This window comes from Pleurodeles waltl, chromosome 8 (genome assembly GCF_031143425.1).
Source record: "Pleurodeles waltl isolate 20211129_DDA chromosome 8, aPleWal1.hap1.20221129, whole genome shotgun sequence".
NCBI classification, from domain to species: Eukaryota; Metazoa; Chordata; class Amphibia; order Caudata; family Salamandridae; genus Pleurodeles; species Pleurodeles waltl.
The window spans coordinates 744,756,224-744,777,677 of record NC_090447.1 but is presented as its reverse complement, the minus strand read 5'-3'; the positions used below and the strand labels follow the sequence as shown (position 1 = coordinate 744,777,677).

General features: G+C 44.9%; 1 protein-coding gene across 30 annotated transcripts in view; it reads left to right on the top strand.

Annotated features, from left to right (window-relative positions):
• The window catches only part of MCF2L (MCF.2 cell line derived transforming sequence like), an 828,274-nt gene that overhangs the window by 621,356 nt on the left and 185,464 nt on the right, over positions 1-21,454 (top strand). For 28 of the 30 annotated variants that reach the window (XM_069204968.1, XM_069204983.1, XM_069204981.1 and 25 more), the window contains 4 exons: positions 3,123-3,242; positions 18,761-18,877; positions 19,360-19,509; positions 19,882-20,006. In XM_069204968.1, the coding sequence (XP_069061069.1) occupies positions 3,123-3,242; positions 18,761-18,877; positions 19,360-19,509; positions 19,882-20,006 (512 nt within the window). The remainder of the gene's footprint in view (positions 1-3,122; positions 3,243-18,760; positions 18,878-19,359; positions 19,510-19,881; positions 20,007-21,454) is intronic. The other 2 variants (XM_069204959.1, XM_069204988.1) reach the window with 1 other exon arrangement.

Sequence of the window (21,454 nt, the reverse complement as noted above, 5' to 3'; positions counted from 1 at the left end):
CTATGAGGTGTCAGCTTCGAGTAGTGTCCAGGCCAGTTAAGGAAGTACGCACTCCTTGAATATGTGTAAAATATCACAAAGAAGGTGTCATTTGTGTCTCCGATGTTCCAGTACAGCGAACTAGCGCCCCAGCAGGACGAGGGGCGTTGGTATTGTTAGTATCTTACTTGTCACGACCCGGTTATTTTTTGTCTTTTGCTGTGTTTCTAATTTTGTTCTTGCTGCTGGGCAGGAGGCCTGCGTTCATGCACTTCACGAGCATTGACCTGACACATGCCACCTCGGCTCAGCGTCCTCCCCAGGCGCCCGTATCTCAGCAGGCATCGGACAGTCTGCGAGCTTTCTGCATTTTTGCAGCATGCCCATCGCTGACGTGCTAATTGTATTTACTGGTCAGTGAACAGGAAGCAAAAAACCAGGCCATCTTGGGATGCGCTTAGATATACATTTCAATGTGAAGACTGCTGCGTTCTTTTCTTGTCACCGGTATTGTTTAATGTTAAAGCCTCGTTGACCCTGTTAAGATGTTCATCTTTAATAGCTATTCTATGACCCCCTACTCAAAATGTGCTGGCGCACTATATTATTGTTGACACAGTTAGGTCATGAAGGTTTACAGGTTATTGACTGCAAACGGCATCTCAAGGCAAATGTATGATGGCCAGAGGAGAGAAAACTGAACTCAGCAGGTAGTGAGTGGATACATAAAGCTGACGCTCTTGCTGACCTGTGATTGGTGGCAGTATGCAGCATGTTTGCAGGGGGAAGAAGCAATTCCACCTGAGACTTAAGGCCAGATGTACAACGCATTTTATCGGTCGCAAACAGCCCACCAGGTCGTTTGCCACTGATAAAATGCATTTTCCTATGTACCAACCCTATTTTGTGACTCAGTAACCTATTACAGGCTCGCAAAATAGGGTTTGGGAGTCGTTATTAGGAAGGTACGAGAAAGGGGTGTCCCTTCCTAACAGCAAGTCACACTGGTATGTACGAATGTTTTGTGACTGGGAATGCGGTTGCAAAACATTTTCAGATTACCACCAATTTTACATTTGTGAATGGGGGTGCCAACATTTTTTCAGAGCATTCACATGGACCAAGGTCCTCTCTTTAAAAAAAAAAAAAAAAAAAAATGAAAGAAAACTTTTATTTTTTATTTTTGAAATGCATCCAGTTTTCCTTTAAGGAAAAGGAGCTGCATTTGTTTTTAAACTGCTTTATTTAAAAAGCAGTCACAGACATGATGGTCAGCTGCCCACCCCCAATGTTTCGCAAATTGCGACCTGCCTCTTGACTATTAATGAGGCAGGCCCATTGCGATCCATTTGGGAATCGCAAACAGTGTCTCAGACACTATTGTACATCAGCATTTGCAACTCACAATTTGCTAGTTGCTAAAAATCGCAAATTGCGAGTCGCAAACTCTGATGATCTGGCACACAATGCTTGTCCCTTGGACAGTAAGAGTGGCCTTAGCTCCTGATAACATCGCAGCCCCAGTACTGGGTTCAAGTGTTGTGTTAGGTTAAGTAAAAACTTCACAAGAGAATTTATAGAATGACAAGGGAAAAGGTTGCTATGTGTCTAGAATGCTTGCCCATCAATCACTTTCCCATGTGAATAGGAGTGGAAATATGACTGTGAGGTGAGCTGTCAGACAGGAAAAAACCAAAATAGATGAATCCCAGGAGAAACAGGATTCACAAGATACAGGTAGGAGACTGATTTGAGTGAAAAATGCCTAATTTTCCACTCAAACCAATCTCTCCTGGTATCTTGCCAGACTTTTTAGCACAAGATAATTGTGCACGAGGGTAAAAAAAAGAGAAATGCAAAATCGCATAGTGTGAAATTTCACATAATGTGAATTCAGGAATTGTGCTAATTTTGCCAGCATGATAAAAATTTCTCCCAGGCCTAGTTAACATGACAACCCTTTCCAATGCTTAAAGCGGGGAGGGGGGGGTTCTTGCTTTGCCTCTTGCTTCTTTGTATGCAACCTAGACTGTAGCAATTGCCGTCATTGTAAAGCTTTTTGACCTTTTGTTTTGATTAGAATGTTTTCATATCTTTCTAAGAATCGAAGGATGTAGGTTCATATAACAATAGAGCAGTTAATTTTTCTCTTGAAAGTGCAAGATTTTAAATTGAGTAGAAAAAAAGCCACTTCTTTGACAAGCAGGCCAAGCTTTACCTATTCCGCTGGCTTCAATTAAACTAGTAAATTTTACTGCAATGAATGCACATGATATGCTCCACATACAGAGTGTACGCGCATTCTAATTGACGATTAACATTGTTTTTAATTAGCCATTGTGAAGTAGATATCATAATTAACTGTGAGCAAGGTACTCTGTCATGTTCAGGACACAACAACACAACTCAATGAACTCGTGAACTGCTTTCAAAGCACCATTTCATGGACGCACAGGAGGCCTATTCTTTGTTTTAAATATATTAGAACTCTGATCATGATGCAGTCATAACAATGATCTTTCCTTGAAAAGGTGATCAATTTGAGAAGTGTTTAGGCAGTTACTCCTGGTTCTGGCTAAATTGCCCTTCCCTTTCACAGTGATAGAGCCAATGTGCCTCGTGTTATTTTGGCCCATGAGTCCCAACATCCCTCAGCTTCCTGACACATGGCGGCGGTGCCCACTCAAACCTATGTGTCATCTCTCCTTTGTCCACTCTACGCTCACATTACTTGGCACCCTTTGGTTCTGATCTCTCGATTCTTAATTTATTTACAAGATGATGTCTGCCTTATTAAATTAGTGACCATGGCAACAAAATGTGTTGAAATCTATCCTTCGTTTATTGCTGCACCATTTCACCTTGACCGGTTGACAGGCACCCTAGCTTTCATTGGAAAAAATGTCCCATTTTAAACTTCTTACATTATAAGTGTGATATTTTAAATATTACTCCTTTTAACCTAAAGTACTTAGGGTGTGCCCCAACTTTTTTAAATGTGTTTTTTCTATACCCTGTTGGAGCGCCAAAGAGGACTTGCATATATATGTGTACTTCAAAACTGTCATCAGATAAACTCCTTGTGTGGAATATTGTAAATATGTTAAGGCCAGTTTCATCGACGTTTTAACTTATCTTGACAGGCATCGTTCCCTGGAAATCTTCAGCTAGTGCTTGTTCTGCGCCCAACAGGATTTCTCCACCGTACTCTCTCAGACCTCGCTTTGAAATTCAACAAAGATGAGTTTAAAATGAAGGTACCAGTAAGTATGACTCATTTTCCTTTACCTTTGTGGCTTGTAAGAGCAAAACGTTTGCTGAAACAAACCCGTAGTCGAAAAGGTGGAACGTAAATGTGTAATTTCAGATGGGCAGATAACATAGTGTCACCGGCGATGTAACTTAATGCCCAGTTTTACGGGGGTCTTCCCAATCCTGTCCTTATTCACTTTTCACGAAAGTTCTAATCCAGCCCTAACTGTCAAAACCCATCTACATGTTTTAGCAATTGTTAGCACGCTTAATCCTTCATAAAGTATTTCTGATCCGCCATGTGATATGGACTTGCCTGATATCATGGGGTAAATTAGCTATGAAAGTGGAAGTGTTAATCAAAGTAGCTCTCTTGCTAAAAGAAGGGACATCTGTGATAAAATGTAACCGTACAAGCAACTCACCTATTGATGGAGAGTCAGCAAGAAGGCGGCATTAATGCAACAGAGTGTAAAGCTATAGGTAGATGCCCAGTTCATCACTACGGAAAAATTGTGATGACAAAGTTATATTGCACATGCACATTCTTACACATTAAATAATTCATAAACCCTTTCAGGCTCAGACTCGTTGTACATTTCTCATGAGCAAATATACGCTACTAGCAAAGAATACATTAGGAAGAGCTATTTGCACTCGCCAAAGGCAGTGTTATCAGACCACCTTGATTCCGGTCTAGGAGAAATCCTAAAACAAATTGGGAAAGGTGTCAAAATTCCACAAACGGTATGAGACCATTTATATCGTAGAAATGTGATAAACAAATGCTGATACCATACATTGGATGCAGTACATCCGCTATTGAAGGCACTTGTTACTGAAAGAAAACTGTCAAAGCTTCACAAAAAGCTCAATAGATAGCCTGAACTAAGAGTAGTTTATATCTAAAAATTTTAGAACTTACTGAACACATCTTTTCAAATAAGCTTCAACACACCATAGACACATATTGCCCTGAGCTTCACTTGTGCTAGAAAAATACTTAGGTAGAAATATGCAAAAAAGTTGTCCTTCAACATAATGAAATATAGTCAAAAACATTATCAAAAACAGCTATAGACGAAATGATTGACCAAGGATGGTGGGGAGTAAAGCACAGTGCTTAATTTGAGCCGGTGTGGGGTGCACGAGCACTTATTTTTGGTGACCAGCACTTATTTTGCCTTATTAGACTTTGACCCAGAGCAAGAAAGAGAAAAACCCCATATGGGAAAAGGAGAAGGAACAGAAAGACGGGAAACTTTGAAAGCATCCATGAGAAAGAACCTCCCAGAGTGAAATAAAGGGGCAGGGAATGTCCGTTGGTGAGGTTTGAGCTGAAATCAAGATTTCACACCTTTGGTATTTGGCACCCGCAACATTCAATAGCACAAGGGTGCAAGCTTGGGAGCAAAACTCTGGGCTGCCACTTATTCCCTCACACATTAAGCACTGGGAAAACATACTTGGAACTTGGAAAGGAGGACTGGATTTGAAACCTGGAATTAATTATCGGCTGCTATGACTCAGAATGATAGTGCAAGAAGAATGCAAGCAAAACTCCCATTCTAGACATACTGGTATTTAAGAAGACAGAAGTGAAAGTAGAAGTGGAATTGCATTGAGACAGTCTCGAATCAAGTTTGCCGTCACCTTTCCATGAGTGTGAGACAACGCTTGACTGGCAGCTAAAGGGATGCGCTAGCTAGAGCATGCAGAGAAAATCTATATCCTTTATATAGATACGCTCTGAGTCATGCATTTTACTTATGATGACAGGTTTCCTCTAATTAAATATGATTCGCAATAAAACACACTGTAAAAACTGCTTGCACAGTACTCAGACTGTCAACCAGAGATCCGGGTTAGCGAGTCCTAGGAGCTAGCACTATCTTGATAGAACTAGGGCATCCATGCCAAACTTATGAAGTAACAAGGGCTGCATTCAAGATTCATGAACTTTCTTTCTGGGATGGCAAAGTCTTGCTTTTTACCTAAAGATGAAGGGGGAAATTAATGATTGTGCGTAAGGATTGGTGACTGTGCTCATTGTGGTGACTCTTTGGTTCCAAGGCACGCTTTGTGTAAAGAACCTAAGTCGGCTTGTGTGTTCGAGAATACAGCTGTTGCTTGTTGTCCTTCGTATTGTTTGCTTGAATCTCATATTGAGGATAAGGCTGATCAGAGCAGTTGAGAACACTTCCTGCGTGCTGGAAGTATTTAATTTTGCCCAGTGATGGAATGTGAGAAGATGTGTCCAGCTTTACAGTGAATCTCTGAAGCTGTACCAAGGGCCATGGAATTAGCCTCTTGGTGATCCACTAGGCCAAAGAGGTCCAGATTCTGCTTAGAGACACATTCTTGATGCTGCAACTTTTCATTTGAGACTGCTAGAGTGTTGAAGGTCCAGAAGACAGAGACAGCATTATATGCCTGGATAAAAACTGGCAGACAAGTAGCAACTGGACATTTTGTTCACTCAGCCCATGTGCAACATCTTCCATGTGTGCAGGTGGTGACAAATTCCTTGGGTATTGATTCATTTATCACTGTTTTTAGAGCAAACCAAGGGAACAACTGCAGCTAATCATTCTACATTTAGTCATTCTGCAGTTGGACCTAGAGTTATGAGATCCCTTGAACCTGTATTTCACAGATTGTCGTAAAAAGAGACAGTGCTGAAGATCTAGAGATTATTTCAATCATAACTGTTCATTGAGAACAATTCTCTTTTTAAACAAGTGTGGTGGGGGTGGGTATGATCATTTAGTTCGTAGTCATACATTAATACACTGCGGCCCATAGTAGCCATGCTTAAGAACCACATTCCACACGTTCTTTTAGTTTGTTTTTCTTCGAAAGCCTTCTTTTTGCTTTAAAGAGCATTCTATTACTTCATTTTTAATAAAAGGTGATCCCACATCAAATGTACTTTCTTTATTTGTCATTTTGGTCAATAATTGTTTGCTATATTTAAGTAGCCTTGTTTCATAACTGTATTGTTATTTCTGTGTGCCTGTTAATATTTTCACTGTGTAAAGCCTTGCAGCCTGAGCTAAACAACCAAAGGTGCATAGTTCTGGTATGGATGTCTGCATTCTCGTGTGGAAACAGATACACAGGTGACTCAAAGAATTGAGTCTGTAGCAGACCTCAATTGCTTAGAGTTTCGGGTACCACCTACCCCTGTTATCTGATGGTGAAGGAAGGATGGTGCACATTGAGACTGTAGGTGTCCTGAATCCATCTCTTCTTGCAACTACATGCCTGATAATTGCACAGCTGCAGGAGGGAGCCATCCAGACCTGCTGAAGCTGGAGAAGAAGTGTGACAGGAGAGTCCATATGATGCAGGTGGTGCCACAGCATTAGCTTCCACCTCTTTTCTGCAGACGGTGTGGGGCAGGGAGGTGGTGACAAGCCGAATAGGGAAAGTACTTGGGGAGCCCAAGTGTTAAGGGCTGGACTTTGTCCTCCTCCTGACATATACCAAGAAAAAAGATTTCTGAATCTTGTGGTTAGACGGGGCTCCTGCAGGACAAGGTTTAATTTCATATCCAAAAAGGATTTCGGGATTGTGCTATTTTCCCCACCATACCCAGTCTGAGTGCATTTGCCTTGGAACTCCACAAAGTACTCAGACTGTTGATCAGAGGCACAGTCTTGATAGAAATAGGGCATCCATGCCAAGCAGACCAAGTAACAAGGGCTGCATTCAAGATGAATGAACATCTCTTTCTGTGTTGGCTAAGTCTTGCTTTTTACCTTAAGATGAAGGGGTGATTGCAGGTTGTGTATGAGGATTAGTAACTGGTCATTGTGGTGGTTGTTTTGCTTCGCTCTGTGTAATGAATCTGTAGGCTTGTGTGTTCGAGGATACCTCTGTTGCTTGTTGTCCTTTGTATTGTTTTCTGAATCTGTGGGAACTATTCTTTCTCAATTATGGCTAGACTGCTGGCACAATGTAATATTCTTATGGTTTCTCTTTGCCCCTTTGCCTCCTTTATCTGTGACAGCTGGAAGGTGGCCAACAATAGGAGAATACTTGTGTCTGGATCTTCGCTTTTTTATAATAGTGAACCTATGAAAGTTATTGGGGTGCTCCAATGGCCTAGCCATTGGTACTTGGTATGGAGACAACTCCAGAGTAATTTTACAGCAAGGTATTGCCATCTTGACATATAGGGCTTGAGAAAGAAGAAACTCAATTTAGAAGGCGCTCAAGTGGGTAGAAGTCAAATTCCTGGGAGGGGAACAATGTGGGCAACATATAGCACATTATCAGCAGGCCTAATAAAGAAAAAAACATACCATATTGCAATAATGCATTCTGGACCACACACCGGAAAATGGACTTCAAATTCAGTCTAATTAATTAAGCGTTACTAGATTTAGGTCAATGAGTTTTCTGTGGAGCTCACCCACTCCACAGTGTATTCATCACTTTTAGTTGCCCACTGTTATTGGACCGGATCAGAGGTGAGGGAGTGCAATTGTGATGGGCTGTTGAAATGTGCTAACGCCCACCAGCATGTGGGTGTTAAAGCTGTTAGAAGCAGCCCCCATATTCGCATCCAGCAAAGGTAAATAAACACTCCAGCAGTCTCGCTCTGCATCATGTCCCTGTTTGGATCCAGGCAGAGTATGGTGCTGTGCACCAGAATTCCAAGCATTCTGTTTGACTTACCCAAATCTCTGCATCCACGGTTCTAAATGAGGTCAGTTCATCACACTGATGAGCCAGGAATATAATGAACTTTGGAAAGTGTTTTTGAACGTTTCTTGCTATGGGTAAGTGATATCGCATTGAAAAAGAGCACTGCTGTGAAGAAAAAAGATATCCCAAGTAAAATTCAGAGCATTTCCTAGTGAATGTTTCTGCAATCACAATTCGTGCTATGCTCATAGACTTGTTTTATAAAATTGTGCAACTAGCGCGTATATCTGATAGAGACTTCTAGTTGCAGATTCCTTACCTTAAAATTTTACCCAAGGCGTCAGACTGGATCCAGAGATTTTTTCTTTGAGCAATACCCTTGCTCGTCGGTAGGTGGCGTTGGTCGACTCTGTGGGCGTCATTGTCGCCGTGATGACGCCGGGAGTAGTACATAGACACCTCCTCAGCGCAGTGACGTCAGTTCTTTTCTTTCTGCGCCACGCGCTGATCCGGAGAGAGCTTGGTCACTTTTTTACCGACTTTGACTCTTTTGTCGACTTTTTGTTGAGTTTTTTGGTGCTTCAAGGGATGTCCCCGAAGACCGGTTTGAAACCGTGTGAGGACTGTCTGTGCATGATGTCGGTGATGGATCCGGTTCGGGTTTGTTTGTGGTGCTGGAGCGCCACAGTCGACTCCGCGTAGGTCCCAGTCTCGCTTGAGGAGAAGGTCTGGAGACCAGTCGCGAAGCCACCACCACTCTTCTTCGAAGTCTTCGGATCAAAGTAAGAAGAAGAAGTCGAAGAGGTCCCCTCATCCTTTGACTTAGCCCCATTGCTCGGCTAATGCGAGGCGGGAGGAGCGTTGATGCTCGAGGCCTCAGTCTTCGGAGCCTGCTTCTGGGTCCAGTGCACGCCTCCCTGAGTTTCCAGGAGCCAGGGCGACCTCTGCCCAATTAAAGGAGTCTTATGAGGCCATGCGCCTCATTTTTGGGCAGCCCGACCCCACTATGGCGCATTCGAGCCAAAAGGTTTCAGTCAGGGGGACTTCGGGTTCTGCACCACTGGCTGTGGCTCTGGCCACCGAAGTCCCCTCTGGATCTGCTCTTGGATCTGCACTGGCGGTGGTCGTACCATTGAGACCTTCCCCGGCCGTGGTTCGATTGTTGACACTCCTGACGTTGGTGGTGCCCACCATCGACCCGATCGACTTAGTCAGACTGGCATCGTCCGACGCCGCCTCCTTCTTCGAAGGGGCCTATTCACCCCAGGTTGGATTCTGACCCTTTTTCTTATGCATACGAATTCGGGGAAGGATTGGAGGGGTCCCTGGACCCTTATGAATACCAGGATGACCCTAACTTGATCTGTGCACAGGAGTGGGGCGTGGCTAGTGGTCTGGATACCTCTCCAGATTCTGGCATTCTTTTTCCTCTTACCGTGGCTACGGCAGAGGGAGCAACCTATTCCATGGTGGTCAGTAAGGCGGCTGAGGTCCTCGGCTTTGAGCTGTCAACTATTCAGGTCAGGTCTAATCTCCTGACGGAGGTGCTTCAACCAGGGGTTTCACGTCTGAGCCTCTTCTTTCTTTCAATGAAGCCCTCACCGATGTCCTTTTGGGTACTTGGTCCAGACCCAGCACAGGGGCTCCTGTGAACAGGACTATCGTACGCCACCATCGGCCCGCCTTGAACGACCCTATATTCCTGTCCCAACACCCCACTCCTGAGAGCCTTGTCATCCAGGCATCCACATCCTTGGGCGCATTCCCTTCCGCACTACCGGTTAGGAAATCAAAAATGCTGGAACAATTTGGGAAGAAGATGTTTTCTTCCTCCAGTCTCGCACTGCGGTCAGAGAACAACGTATGCCTTTTGGGCTGCTATACTCACTCTCGGTGGGATACAGTCGCGCAAGTTCTGCCGCAAATACCAGAGGAGGCCCGTGTTATCGTCTCCGAAGCTGTCACCGATGGGAGAGACAAGGCAAAGATCACTATCAGATGAGGGCTGGATACGACTGACTCTCTAGGTAGATCGGTTGCGACGATGGTGGCCTTGAGGCACCACACCTGGTTACGTACTTCTGGTTTCTCAGGGGATGTCCAACAGACTCTTATGGACATGCCCTTTGATAGCGTCCATCTCTTTGGAGTCAAGAGGGGTTTGGAGAGGCTCAATGACTCCCGGGCCACGGCTCGGTCCCTCTGCCTTTCCATTGCCCCTCCTCCCCAACAGTCCGGCTTTCGCCTCTTTCGTGGTCACGGAAGGGGCTCCCTCTCGCATCCCTTTACTCAGCCACCGTGCCACCCATGCTGTTAAGCTGCTGCGTGGCCGGGTACATGGAATTCCACGTACTCGTGGGACAGGGAACCAGAGGTCTGCCCAGTCCACCACTACTCCTGCTGCAGCCTCCTAACCCTCCTAATCCGTCCTCTCACTCCGTCCAGTTGGCCACAGGATTCGCCATCACCTGCCCCACTGGGAATCCATCACTACAGACAGGTGGGTTTTGCAGATCATTCGAAGGGGCTAATCCCTCCTCTTCAAATCTGCCCCATCAGCCATGCCTTCATTAGTCAGCCGTATTCCGGAGAATCATTTGGTACTTCTCCACAAAGAAGTTGCAGCTCTCTTGGCCAAGTGAGCCATAGAGAGGGTCCCTGCGGCAGAAGTAGATGGTGGTTGTTGTTCCTGCTACTTTCTGGTGCCCAAAAAAGACAAGGGCTTATGTCCTATCCTAGACCTTCAGGACCTCAATCTCTTCCTCAAAAAGGAGAAATTCAGAATGGTCACCCTGGCTCAGGTCCTGTCTGCCTTAAACCCAGAAGACTAGATGGTAGTGTTGGATTTGCAGGACCCTTATTTCCATATTCCCATCCTGCCTGCCCATAGACGTTACCTACAATTCGTGGTAGGTCACGAGCCCTTTCCATTTACCGTGCTCCCCTTCGGTCTTACCAGTGCTCCTCGCGTGTTCACGAAAGTAATGGCCTTGGTTGCAGCTCATCTGCGCAGATTGGGGGTTTTAGTCTTTCTTTACCTCAACGACTTGCTGTTGAAGGCGGATTCGCCCCAGAAAGTCGTCTCCCACCTTTAGACCACGGCCGACCCTGGCCTGCAGACACTGGGGTTCACTATTAACATGCCAAGGTCACACCTGACTCCCTTTCATATGCTCCCTTTCATCGGAGCGGTTCTGGACACAGTGCAGTTTCGGGCCTATCCTCACGAAAAACGAGTCCAGGATATTCAGGTTGTCATTCCGATCTTTCAGCCTCTATCTTGGGTTTTGGGAGGCTGACTCTGAGGCTGCTAGACTCATGGCCTCCTGCATCCTGCTAGTGACACATGCCAGATGGCATATGCGGGCTCTGCAGTGGGACTTGAAGTTCCAGTTGGTGCAGCATTAGGGAAATGTCTCCGACATGGTTCAGATCTCGGAGGGAACTGTGAAAAACCTGCAGTGGTGGCTTTCGCATCCGCATTGGTTCAAGGGCAGATCCCTGTCCTTTCCCCAACCAGATCTATCCATAATGCTGGACGTGTCACTTCTGGGATGGGGCGGCCACATTGGAGAGGCAGAGATCAGAGGCCTCTGGTCTCCGGCGGAGTCTGGGCTCCATATCAATCCTCTGAAGCAGTGGTTCCCAACCTTTTGATTTTTGGGGACCCACACTTTAACATTAATGGAACCCAGGGACCCCCACTGAATCATTATGGGAATCCGGGGACCCCCGCCTAAGTCATTACTGGAAGCTGGGGACCTAATTTGTCAATATTTGTAAATATTTTTTTATTTTCTAGGCTCTCGCGGACCCCCTGAGAAGGCTTCGCGGACCACCAGGGGTCCCCGGACCACAGGTTGGGAACAACTGCTCTGAAGCTCTGGGCGATCAGGCTTGTGTTGAAAGCATTTCTTCCTTCTCTTAAAGGGAAAGTAGTGCAAGTGTTCACGGACAACACTACTGCCATGAGGTACTGCATCAAACAGGGCAGAGTAGGCTTCTGAATCCTTTGTCGGGATGCACGGCGCCTCTGGACATGGCTGACACATTGGGACATTACCCTGGTGGTTCAACATCTGGCAGGCTCTCTGAACGCCAGAGCAGACAAACTCAGCTGTCGATGCATAGCTGATCACGAATGGCGTCTCCATACAGAGTTGGCCCAAGGTCTCTTTCAGCAGTGGGGAGAGGCTTGGTTAGATCTGTTCGTCCCGCAGAAAACGCGCATTGTCAGCTGTTTTGTGCGCTGGAGTTTCCAAGGCGGCATTCGCTCGAAGACACTTCATCTCTGGTGGAACTCGGGCCTCTTTTATGCATTTCCGCCTATACCACTTCTGCCAGGAGTTCTCAAGATCAGGCACGACCGGGCCCAAGTCATCTTGGTGGCTCCGGACTGGGCACGTAGAGTATGGTATGCAGAGAAATTGAGCATGGCCACCGATCCTCCACTCAGACTGCCTCTTCCGGAGGATCTTCTGTCACAGCAGCTGGGGATGGTTCTCCACCCGAACCTGTCCAGTCTCCGCCGTCATGTGTGGAGATTGAGCGGCGGCAGTTGACGGCTTTTGAACTTCCACCCGAAGTCTGTGATGATAGCTTGGCAGCCAGGCGTCCCTCCACCAAATTAGTATACGCCTGTCGTTGGCATAAATTTGTGGCATGGTGTACCAACAAATCTGTTGATCCCCTCTCTCTTCCTCTTTCAGAGGTTCTTATGTTCATTCTCTCTTTAGCCCAGCAGGGCTCTGCTTTGGGCAGCCTTACAGGTTATTTATTGGCTATTTTAGCCTTTCTTAGGTTGCCTGATCATCCTTCACTGTTTAAGTCTCCTATTGTTAATAGATTCCTTAAGGGTCTCACCCATTTGTTCACTCCATTTATCATGCCTCAGTGGGACTTCAATCTTGTGCTTATTTTCTTAGTGTGTACTCCCTTTGAGCCGCTGCAAAAGTGTCCCTTACGGCTCCTTACTTTCAAGGCTGTTTTTCTTGTTGCCATAACTTCTGCTTGCAGAGTGAGTGAGCTTCAGGCTCTCTCTTCTACGCCCCCATACTTGTCTGTGCACCCTGACAAAGTGGTGTTACGCACTAAGGCTTCCTTCCTTCCCAGAGTCGATACACCTTTTCATGTAGGCCAGTCCATCACCTGGCCTACTTTTTACACACCTCCACATCCTTCTCATGAAAAGGCGAGACTCCACCGTCTGGATCCAAAAAGAGCATTCTGTCTCAATTATACTAAAGAATTTCTGGGTGGACGATCAACTCTTTTCTGGATATGTAGGTGTGAAAAAAGTGAAGGCGGTGCAAAAGTGAACCATCTCTCGATGGGTACTTCTTTGCATGAAGATGTGCTACGCTTTGGCAAAGAGGCAACCCCCTGTGTGCTCAATCCACCAGAGCAACTGCTGCTTCCACTGCGTTAGCATGCAGAATTCCTGTTTTGGATATCTGCCAGGCAGCTAGGTGGGCATCCTTACACACATTTACTAAACATTACTGCCTGAACAGTCAGTTCTGTCAGGAAGGCTACTTTGGTCCTTCGGTCCTGCAGGACTGTCTAGTATGATCTTGGTTTGCAGCCCACCTCCGATTATGACATTGCTTGGGTATCTATTTCTATGGTAAGGAATCTGCAACTAGAAGTCTCTATTAGATGTACAAGTTGCTTACCTTCTGGTAGAGACATATTCTAGTTAAAGATTCCTTACCAACCCACCCATCCTCCCCTCTTGCGAACCGATTTCTAGGGACAGGGCTTTCCCATTCTGGACCTTAGCTCTGGCACACCAATTTCGGAGTTCTTTGCGGCTCTGCGCTTTGGCGTGGAAAGTTGTGAAAAGAAACTGACGTCACTGCACTGAGGCGGCGTCTATGTACGACAACAACGCCTGCAGAGTCGACCAACGCCACCTACTGATGCGCAAGGGTATTGCTTGAAGAAAAAATCTCCGGATCCAGTCTGAAGCCTGGGGGAAAATTCTAAGGTAAGGAATCTGCAACCAGAATATGTCTCTACCCGATATATTGTTACCGAAGGTAAGTAACTTGTACTTTAAAAACATGCAGCAGTCACAGAAATAGCAAAAATGTGGCTACCCACCTTTTTTTGTGTAAGCCACAAACTTAATTTTAACACCAAGGTATGCATTCAGAAAGTAAATCCTCCGAACCAGTATAATACTGCGAACAGATGCAAAAGAGAGTAATTAGTACCAAGAGGTATGGGCATGAAGGAACATAGGAAGATGAGCTAGGCAAGAATAAACAACCAGATTTCCTACTTAAGATCCCTCCTTGTGTCGATGGACCCAGAACCCACGATTCCTCATGTTTTTCTTGTCCCAGTGGGTGGATTTAGCTTTTGACCTAGGTCAGGTTGAACCCTGCTCTTACAATGAGACGCCAGGGCACAGCTACAATTTATGCAGCGGGTGCAGTGGCAATGCATTAATTGTATTACTCAGCAGCAGTCAAAGGGGTCCAGGATTCTTCGCAACATAACTGTGAGACCAGGTGCTGGTCACAGGTACTTAGCACACAATATGAAACTTTATAGTGAAGGTTCCTATCCAGAAATTACTACAAATAATGTGGGACCCCGTAGTACTCCAGGGACATTTAACCCTACTCTCAAATGTGTGCTGTCTCTTTGATCAACTAGTTAGAGGATCCATCCTATCGGTCACTAGGACCCAGGCATTATCTCTGTGGTGCTCCCCCTTAGGACAATCTGAGGTATGAGTTTGCATTCAAGGCTTTTGCCCAGTTTACTTCATGTTGCTCAACGCCCTAGACTTCCTAGAATGATTCCTTGACTTAGGTTCCGTTGTCTCAGCCCCTGTAAATGTGCAGCCCTGCACCCTCATTCAGCACTTCTGCCACGACTGCAGTATAAATCAGAGTGAGACACAAAAAGGAGGTGTAGGGAGAAATTTTCTTAAAAAATAACAATAAAAAAAGCAAAGGAGACCCTGCAATGCACCAATTGGAATACCTGCTGTTTTAAGAACAGTGGCTGTGGTATAACATGTTTTTGAATGGGAAACGTGACGAAACATTTTCAAGGCACAGAAGAAATATATTTTAATTCTCTTTGAGTTAATTTTCTTTCTTTTCATTTTGCTGACAAATGCCCTTCCTCAGTCCAGCATTTGGATACATTAATAATTTCTGTGCACATTTTAATATCTCTGATGCACCTTTAATATCTGAATGCATCAATCCACACCTGAAAGGTGACCAGTTTACTTTTCCAAAGTACCTGCCACTACTTTGCACCACATGTGCCTCATTTGTGTCCACACTTACATGAAAACTGTGCATCCCACAATTAAATACTTTGCACCACATGTGCCCCATTTGTAAGTAATGTTTGAACCCTTTTAGCTAGAAACAAAATGTTTTTTGTTGAAGTCTATATTCAGGACAAAATGCAATTTATGGCAAGTGTGGTAAATACACTCTTACCTGGAAAACTCCACATCCCACAATTGAATACTTCAGTGAACCTGGTATACCTGAAAAAAATCTGGTCCCTAAACTGTCATTACACCTTAAACAGCGGATGGTGGTATTTTGACTTTTCCCCATTCCTGTTATGATGAGAGATCTTTCATTAAGGCTTATGACACGAGTTGGCCTGAAGCCTGGCAGAAATCCAGGTAAGAAAAAACACCTTTTCAGGACCTCCTTACCTACGCTAAGTAAAGAAATTCTTCAGGAATTTCTCTTGCTTTCATGTGGCAAAGGCTTTTCTTCTAGTGGAAGAGATACTGAGCCTTTTTCTCTGGAACAGAAAAATTTGCCAGTTAAACTGTTCTGTTATGCTGCACTGGTCCATTTCTTCATGCACTTGCAAGGGCAGATTTACCATGATTTGGTTTCTTCCAATGTGGTTTCTCAGCTTTTGTTTTCCATTAATTCACACACCTCAATAGATCTCATGTGAAATATAACTCTCTGTGAGAAACTGGGTTGTTTGTTTGTTGACTGGGGTATGAGCTCTGGTCAAGCAGCAGCCACAGTTCTTCTCAGGGTAAGGCACATGCAAACCCCAAATTAACCTGTGCCCACCCTCTGGTAGTTTGTCACAGAGCAGTTGGGCTCAACTTGAAGGCAATGTGTAAATTATTTGTGCAACATTTCAAACAGTAAAACAGTGAAAACACCACATAAAAGGATCCCACACCAGGTTAGAAAAATAGGATTTAATTTATTAAATAAAACAAGACCAAAATGACAAAAATCCTGCAGGTAGAAGTTGAGGAGTGAATTTTAAAATATTAAACTGTAAAATAGTGCTTAGAATCAAGATGCGCCGAAAGGGAATATCTGATCACACTGGATCGGGGCAACGTCAAAAGTTCAGGCTGACTGCATTGGCATGCGGGCGAGCTACCAGGACTCAGTTAGACCTGCTGAACCAAAGTACCTTAAATCCTGGTCACAGAGCATTGCGTTGGTTAAGAACCACTCAGTTGAGGCGATGCCTCGGTTCTGCTTCACACAGCAGAGGCAATGCATTGGTTTTGAGATGTGGCAAGGCTGAGGTGTGAATTCCTGCTGCTTCAACGTCAAAGATCCAGGCACGAGGGCTTGCGATGTGAAGACCAGAATAAAGGAGACGCTGTGAATTCAAGCCGATGCGTTGGTTCCAATGAGCGCAGTCACTGCGATGCAGAGTTTGAGATGTCATTGAGGCTTCTCTCAATGGGGATGCGAGGACCTTGCGCTGGAAAAAGCATCACAGTTGGCAGTTCCGAAGGCAATGGGCCGGGCCCAAGATGTGAGATGCAGGCGGAGTTAGAAGTCTGGTTGTGTTGGTTCCTACCCACACGGTAGAGGTGATGCGTCGGTTCTGTTCCTCACAACAGAGGTGATGCGTTGATTCTGTTTCCACAACAGAGGATGCTGGACACTTTAGGCCCACATCTAATGGTCCAGGACTGGGGTGGCACCACTTGGTAGGGCAGACTCAGGTGGCATAGTCAAGGAGCAGGGTGCTTGGAAGTCTTTTATGTACCTGAGACTTTTGATCAGGTGGCCAGTCAGCCAGTGCTTGGAGTCGCTCTGGGCTATGAGTTGTTAGATGCAGTTCCAGTCCTTCACTCTCCTAGTCAAGGGGGCAGCAGGCAACAGGTCAGCACAGCAAAGCAGGAGTCCAGCAAAGCAGCTGTCCGGCAGAGTGGCAATATTTCAGCAGCACAGAAGTCTGTCTTTGGGCAGACTGTAAACAGGTTGAGAAGGGTATGGAAGCAGTGTCAAAGGTCCAGTACTTATATCCAGCTGAGCTTTTAAAGTGGGGGAGACTTCAGAGACATGCCTTTGAACTGCCCTTCCTGGCCTGGCTACAGACTCACAGAACACATCCTTTTCTGATCTAAGTGACACTGTGCCCAGCTCCTCCCTCCCATCCTGCACAGGATTGCCCATCAAGGCCCATCAGGTCTCACCTAAGCTCCTATTATGTGTAGCTGTATGGGGGCAATATACAAAGCCGACTGTCACCCCGTCCCAGACATGTGATCAGAGACAGGCAGTAGGAACCGAATGACTAAAGTAAGAAAATGCCAACTGAAAGTTGGATTTTCAGAATTACAATTTAAAATCTGACTTCACCATAAGTTAGACTTTTAAATTATGATTCCAGAGACACCAAACATGGAGGGGTTATGTCTTCCTGTTTGGAAATTACACTTGTAAGGGGTAATACAGTAATTTTCATGTTATCTAGGGGAGAGACAGGCCTTGCGGAAGTGAAAAACAAATTTAAGAGCTTTACTACTAGGACTTATGCAACCTAAAAGCACATGTCTAACTTTTTAAATACACTGTACCCTGCCCTGGGGGCTGTCCAGGGCCTTATTAGGGGTGGGCTTATATGTATGAAAAAGGAAGTTTTGGATCTGGCAAACGGTTTACTTTGCCAGGTTGACATGGCAGTTTAAAACTGCACAAAGAGGCTCTGTAGTGGCAGGCCTGAGACATGTTTAGAGGCTACTTAAGTGGGTGGCAAAATCAGTGCTGCAGGTCCACTAGCACCATTTAATTTAAAGACCCTGGACACATGTAGTACACTGTAATAGTGACTTATAAGTAAAGTAATTAAGCAATTGGGGTAAGCCAATGTTACCGTGTTTTAGGAAAGGAGCACAAGCACTTTAGCCTAGGTCAGCAGTGGTAAAGAGCAGAATCCTAAGACCAGAAAAAACAAAGTCAACAAAACAGGAGGGATGAAGCCAAGAAGTTTAGGGGAAACCATGCTAAAGATACCAGGTCTAACACATGTCTCCCCCACAACCAGTGGCGTAGCGTGGGTTGTCAGCACCCGGGGCAAGGCAAGTAATTTGCGCCCCCTAACCCGTGGATTTAGTCTCTTCCAAGATGTTGCGCCCGGTGCGGCCGGCCCCCCTGCACCCCCCACGCTACGCCACTGCCCACAACTTGGCTGGAAGTGGCTGTGGTCTTTGCCAGACCATTTGTGCACAGTGGTGTTGTTCTGACTTCCCTGGGGTCGAATATGAGTTTGAAAACTACCACAACACTTCCTGCCCTCACTGCTGGTAAAAGGTTACCAGATGACTCTGTGTTAGTAGTGCCATTATTTTCCATTGCTGTGCTTTTCTTTAATAATAAATGCATTCCGGTAGCTGTAGTCCTGCTTCATTTCAGCTTTACCAAATGAACCTACACACACAAAACTAATAGTTTAAAACAAAAGCTCTGGATTGGAAACATCTGACGTAGTCATGTGGTAACCTTATTGTATGTGTCACCCCTGTGCTTACGATACACCCTTCTGAGAGATTCTTGTGAGAAAAGCAGGGACCAATCCAGATCATCTAATTCAGCCTGTTTTGGGTTTGCAGATCATAATGCTGAGCTCAGCAACAGAACTACAAGGCTACATCGAGAAAACACAATTGACACAAGATCTTGGGGGCACTCTGGATTACTGCCACACACGCTGGCTGTCCCATCGCACGGTACGTGGTCTCCTGTACAATAACCCTAAGTGTGCTCTAGGTTGCTCCAGTCTTATTATAATTCACACATAGTTATTTCAGCTGAAATGACGATCTTGTCTCTGTGGACCTTAGTCATGCTAAGAACCTAGCACAAGCAATTACTTGAAGAGAGGCGTATATTCAGTTTATAGGCAGGGGACCTGTGTGGTAAACTGAGTTTTTACAGGCAGACAGTCAAAAGAAATTCCAGTAAGGAGGGTCTCTTTATTACGTCGATTACTCACCCTATCCAATGGAAGAATTAATCAATGGGAGGAGACATGTAGACAAGAATATAGTCGTGACCATGCCAATTAGCAAATGTACTTGTACACTTCTTCTGGGAGTAAGTTTTCCCCCATCTAACCTCTATGTATGCTCTTCTGCTCTGCTTGTTTAGCTATTGTTTGTTTTGTTGTGCAGTTAGCATATTGAGTCACTTTTGTATGTGTGTTTGAAAGGCAATCGAAAACTTTGCTGTGATGGTGAAGCAAACCGCTCAAATGCTGCAGTCCTTTGGGACAGAACTGGCTGAAACTGAACTGCCAAATGACGTGCAATCAACCAGCTCACTTCTTGCAGTGCACACCGACAAGAAAGACAGCATGAAGGTACGAGTGTGGAGATGATGGTGAGGTTGGTGTGTACTTATATATCCAAAAATAATCAGTCCTTCATATACTCAGAGAGTTCTCTTTATTAACTGGAAGTGAGTACACATGGCTTAAAATGTAGGTAGTACCTCTTGACAGCGGTTGGTAGTTCACTCATACACATGCTCTTAGGGGGAAAGAGAAGTCTAGAGTTTCTGAAGGTATAGTATTTGCACTGGAGGAGGTATGTTTTGCTCCAATGTGTAATTCACTTGAGGGTGGGGGTGATGTCAGTTTTTCCCTCACTGATACGTTGGCAGTGCTTGTACTGCACATGGATAAAAGTAGAAAAGTGTGTTATCTGTGCTAAATGAACTTTTCTTCTCACAGGAAGATCTGAGGTTAGCCTTAAAGCAGGGACATGCAATTCTGGAAAGCATCAGGGAGCCGGTTACCAAAAATCCTGAGTACCAGATGAACCAGGATCAGCGCGACAACCAGACTACTGTGGAAAGGTGAGGTGACAGGGAGTGGATCACCACATTGACCCCAGCCCTACCAGGAATATCCTTAGCCGTATAACTCCATTGGAAAAATGAAGAGTGTCTTTGTAGGAAGTGTGTTGGTATTTATTTTTCCAAAACATGTTGGTTCCAATATGATGGTAGGCTGAAAATGGACAATGGCGAAGTTGATAGGCAGGATAAGCTGTCTTAGAGAAGTACTCTTCAAAAAAGATGGTATTAATTTTCTTCCTAAAAATTGGGATGATTTTCAGTGTTTCTTCGAAAGTTAGTACACATTCCTAGATCCTTCACTTTGTGTCCAGACATTCAATTATACGGATTTTCAGTGTGTCCATAAAAAGATTTAATGTCCCTGGGTTACACTCCTTTTTGGATAAACTAGCATATTTGTTTCTCTAATTGTTTACAATAGCTTCTCCTCTTCTCTATGAACTGGACTTTCGTATTTTTAGATCAATGGACCGTTTTCATTCATTAAACTAGATTGGCAGGGCTAATAGCTCCTTGACCCGATGTAAATAAACCTAGCCTCTTGGGTGACACTGCCCTTTCACACAACAAAAAAGCTTTAAAATGGGAGTATGTTGAAGCTCACCCTGACCTTATGAAACACGTTTACCTAAAGGTAGGTGGTGCACTGGAACAAATGAACCATATATTAGCTCAAGGTGCTGGCTCCAACTCTATAGTAACATCCCATGAGGATTTGTTTGTAAGCCTGAGGGACCTGCTCTCGAGAGGACCCAAGAAAACACCTGATAATAATAATCTTAAAACACACCTATGCTGTAACACACAGTGTAGGTCAGCAGAAGAGAAGCTGTATTCTGATGATGGAGCTGGAGGTAGTGGGCCAGCTGGCCTGGGCCAAATCAACCAACCTAGGCAATCAGAACCCCTTGAGATTTCTAGCACAGTTTCCCTGAGGGCCCTAACATCAGTTGCCTCTAAAAGGGCTAAGGGCCCATATTGCATCCCAGCCAACATGTATGCATCTTAATTTCCCTAACAACGATGCACCAAAAGTCGGTTCGACTAAAGTACCCACTTTAATTATTTGCAGACAACACTCTTCTTATATCAAAAACTTCTGCTGGCCTCCAGGCTATTCTAAATCGATTTTTAGACTGCGGCCTAGAGCTTAATATAAGCAAAACAAAATTCATGGTGGTAAACCCATATAGGTCTACTCAAGCAAGAACTCTAGTACAAAATTAACCTCTTGAGCAAGTAAATGATTTTGTTTATCTAGGGGTGAGCTTGTCTCAACATTTTAGTTGGAGGGCCTGGATAAGTAAGAGAGCACTTAAGTTACAAGAAGAGACAGGCGATCCCCAAGATGGCCAAGAATATGAAATGAAAAAAACGATGCCCGGTCATAAGAGATCTACAAAGTGAAAGCTAAAAGCTCAGCTCTCTATGGCGCTGAACTCTGC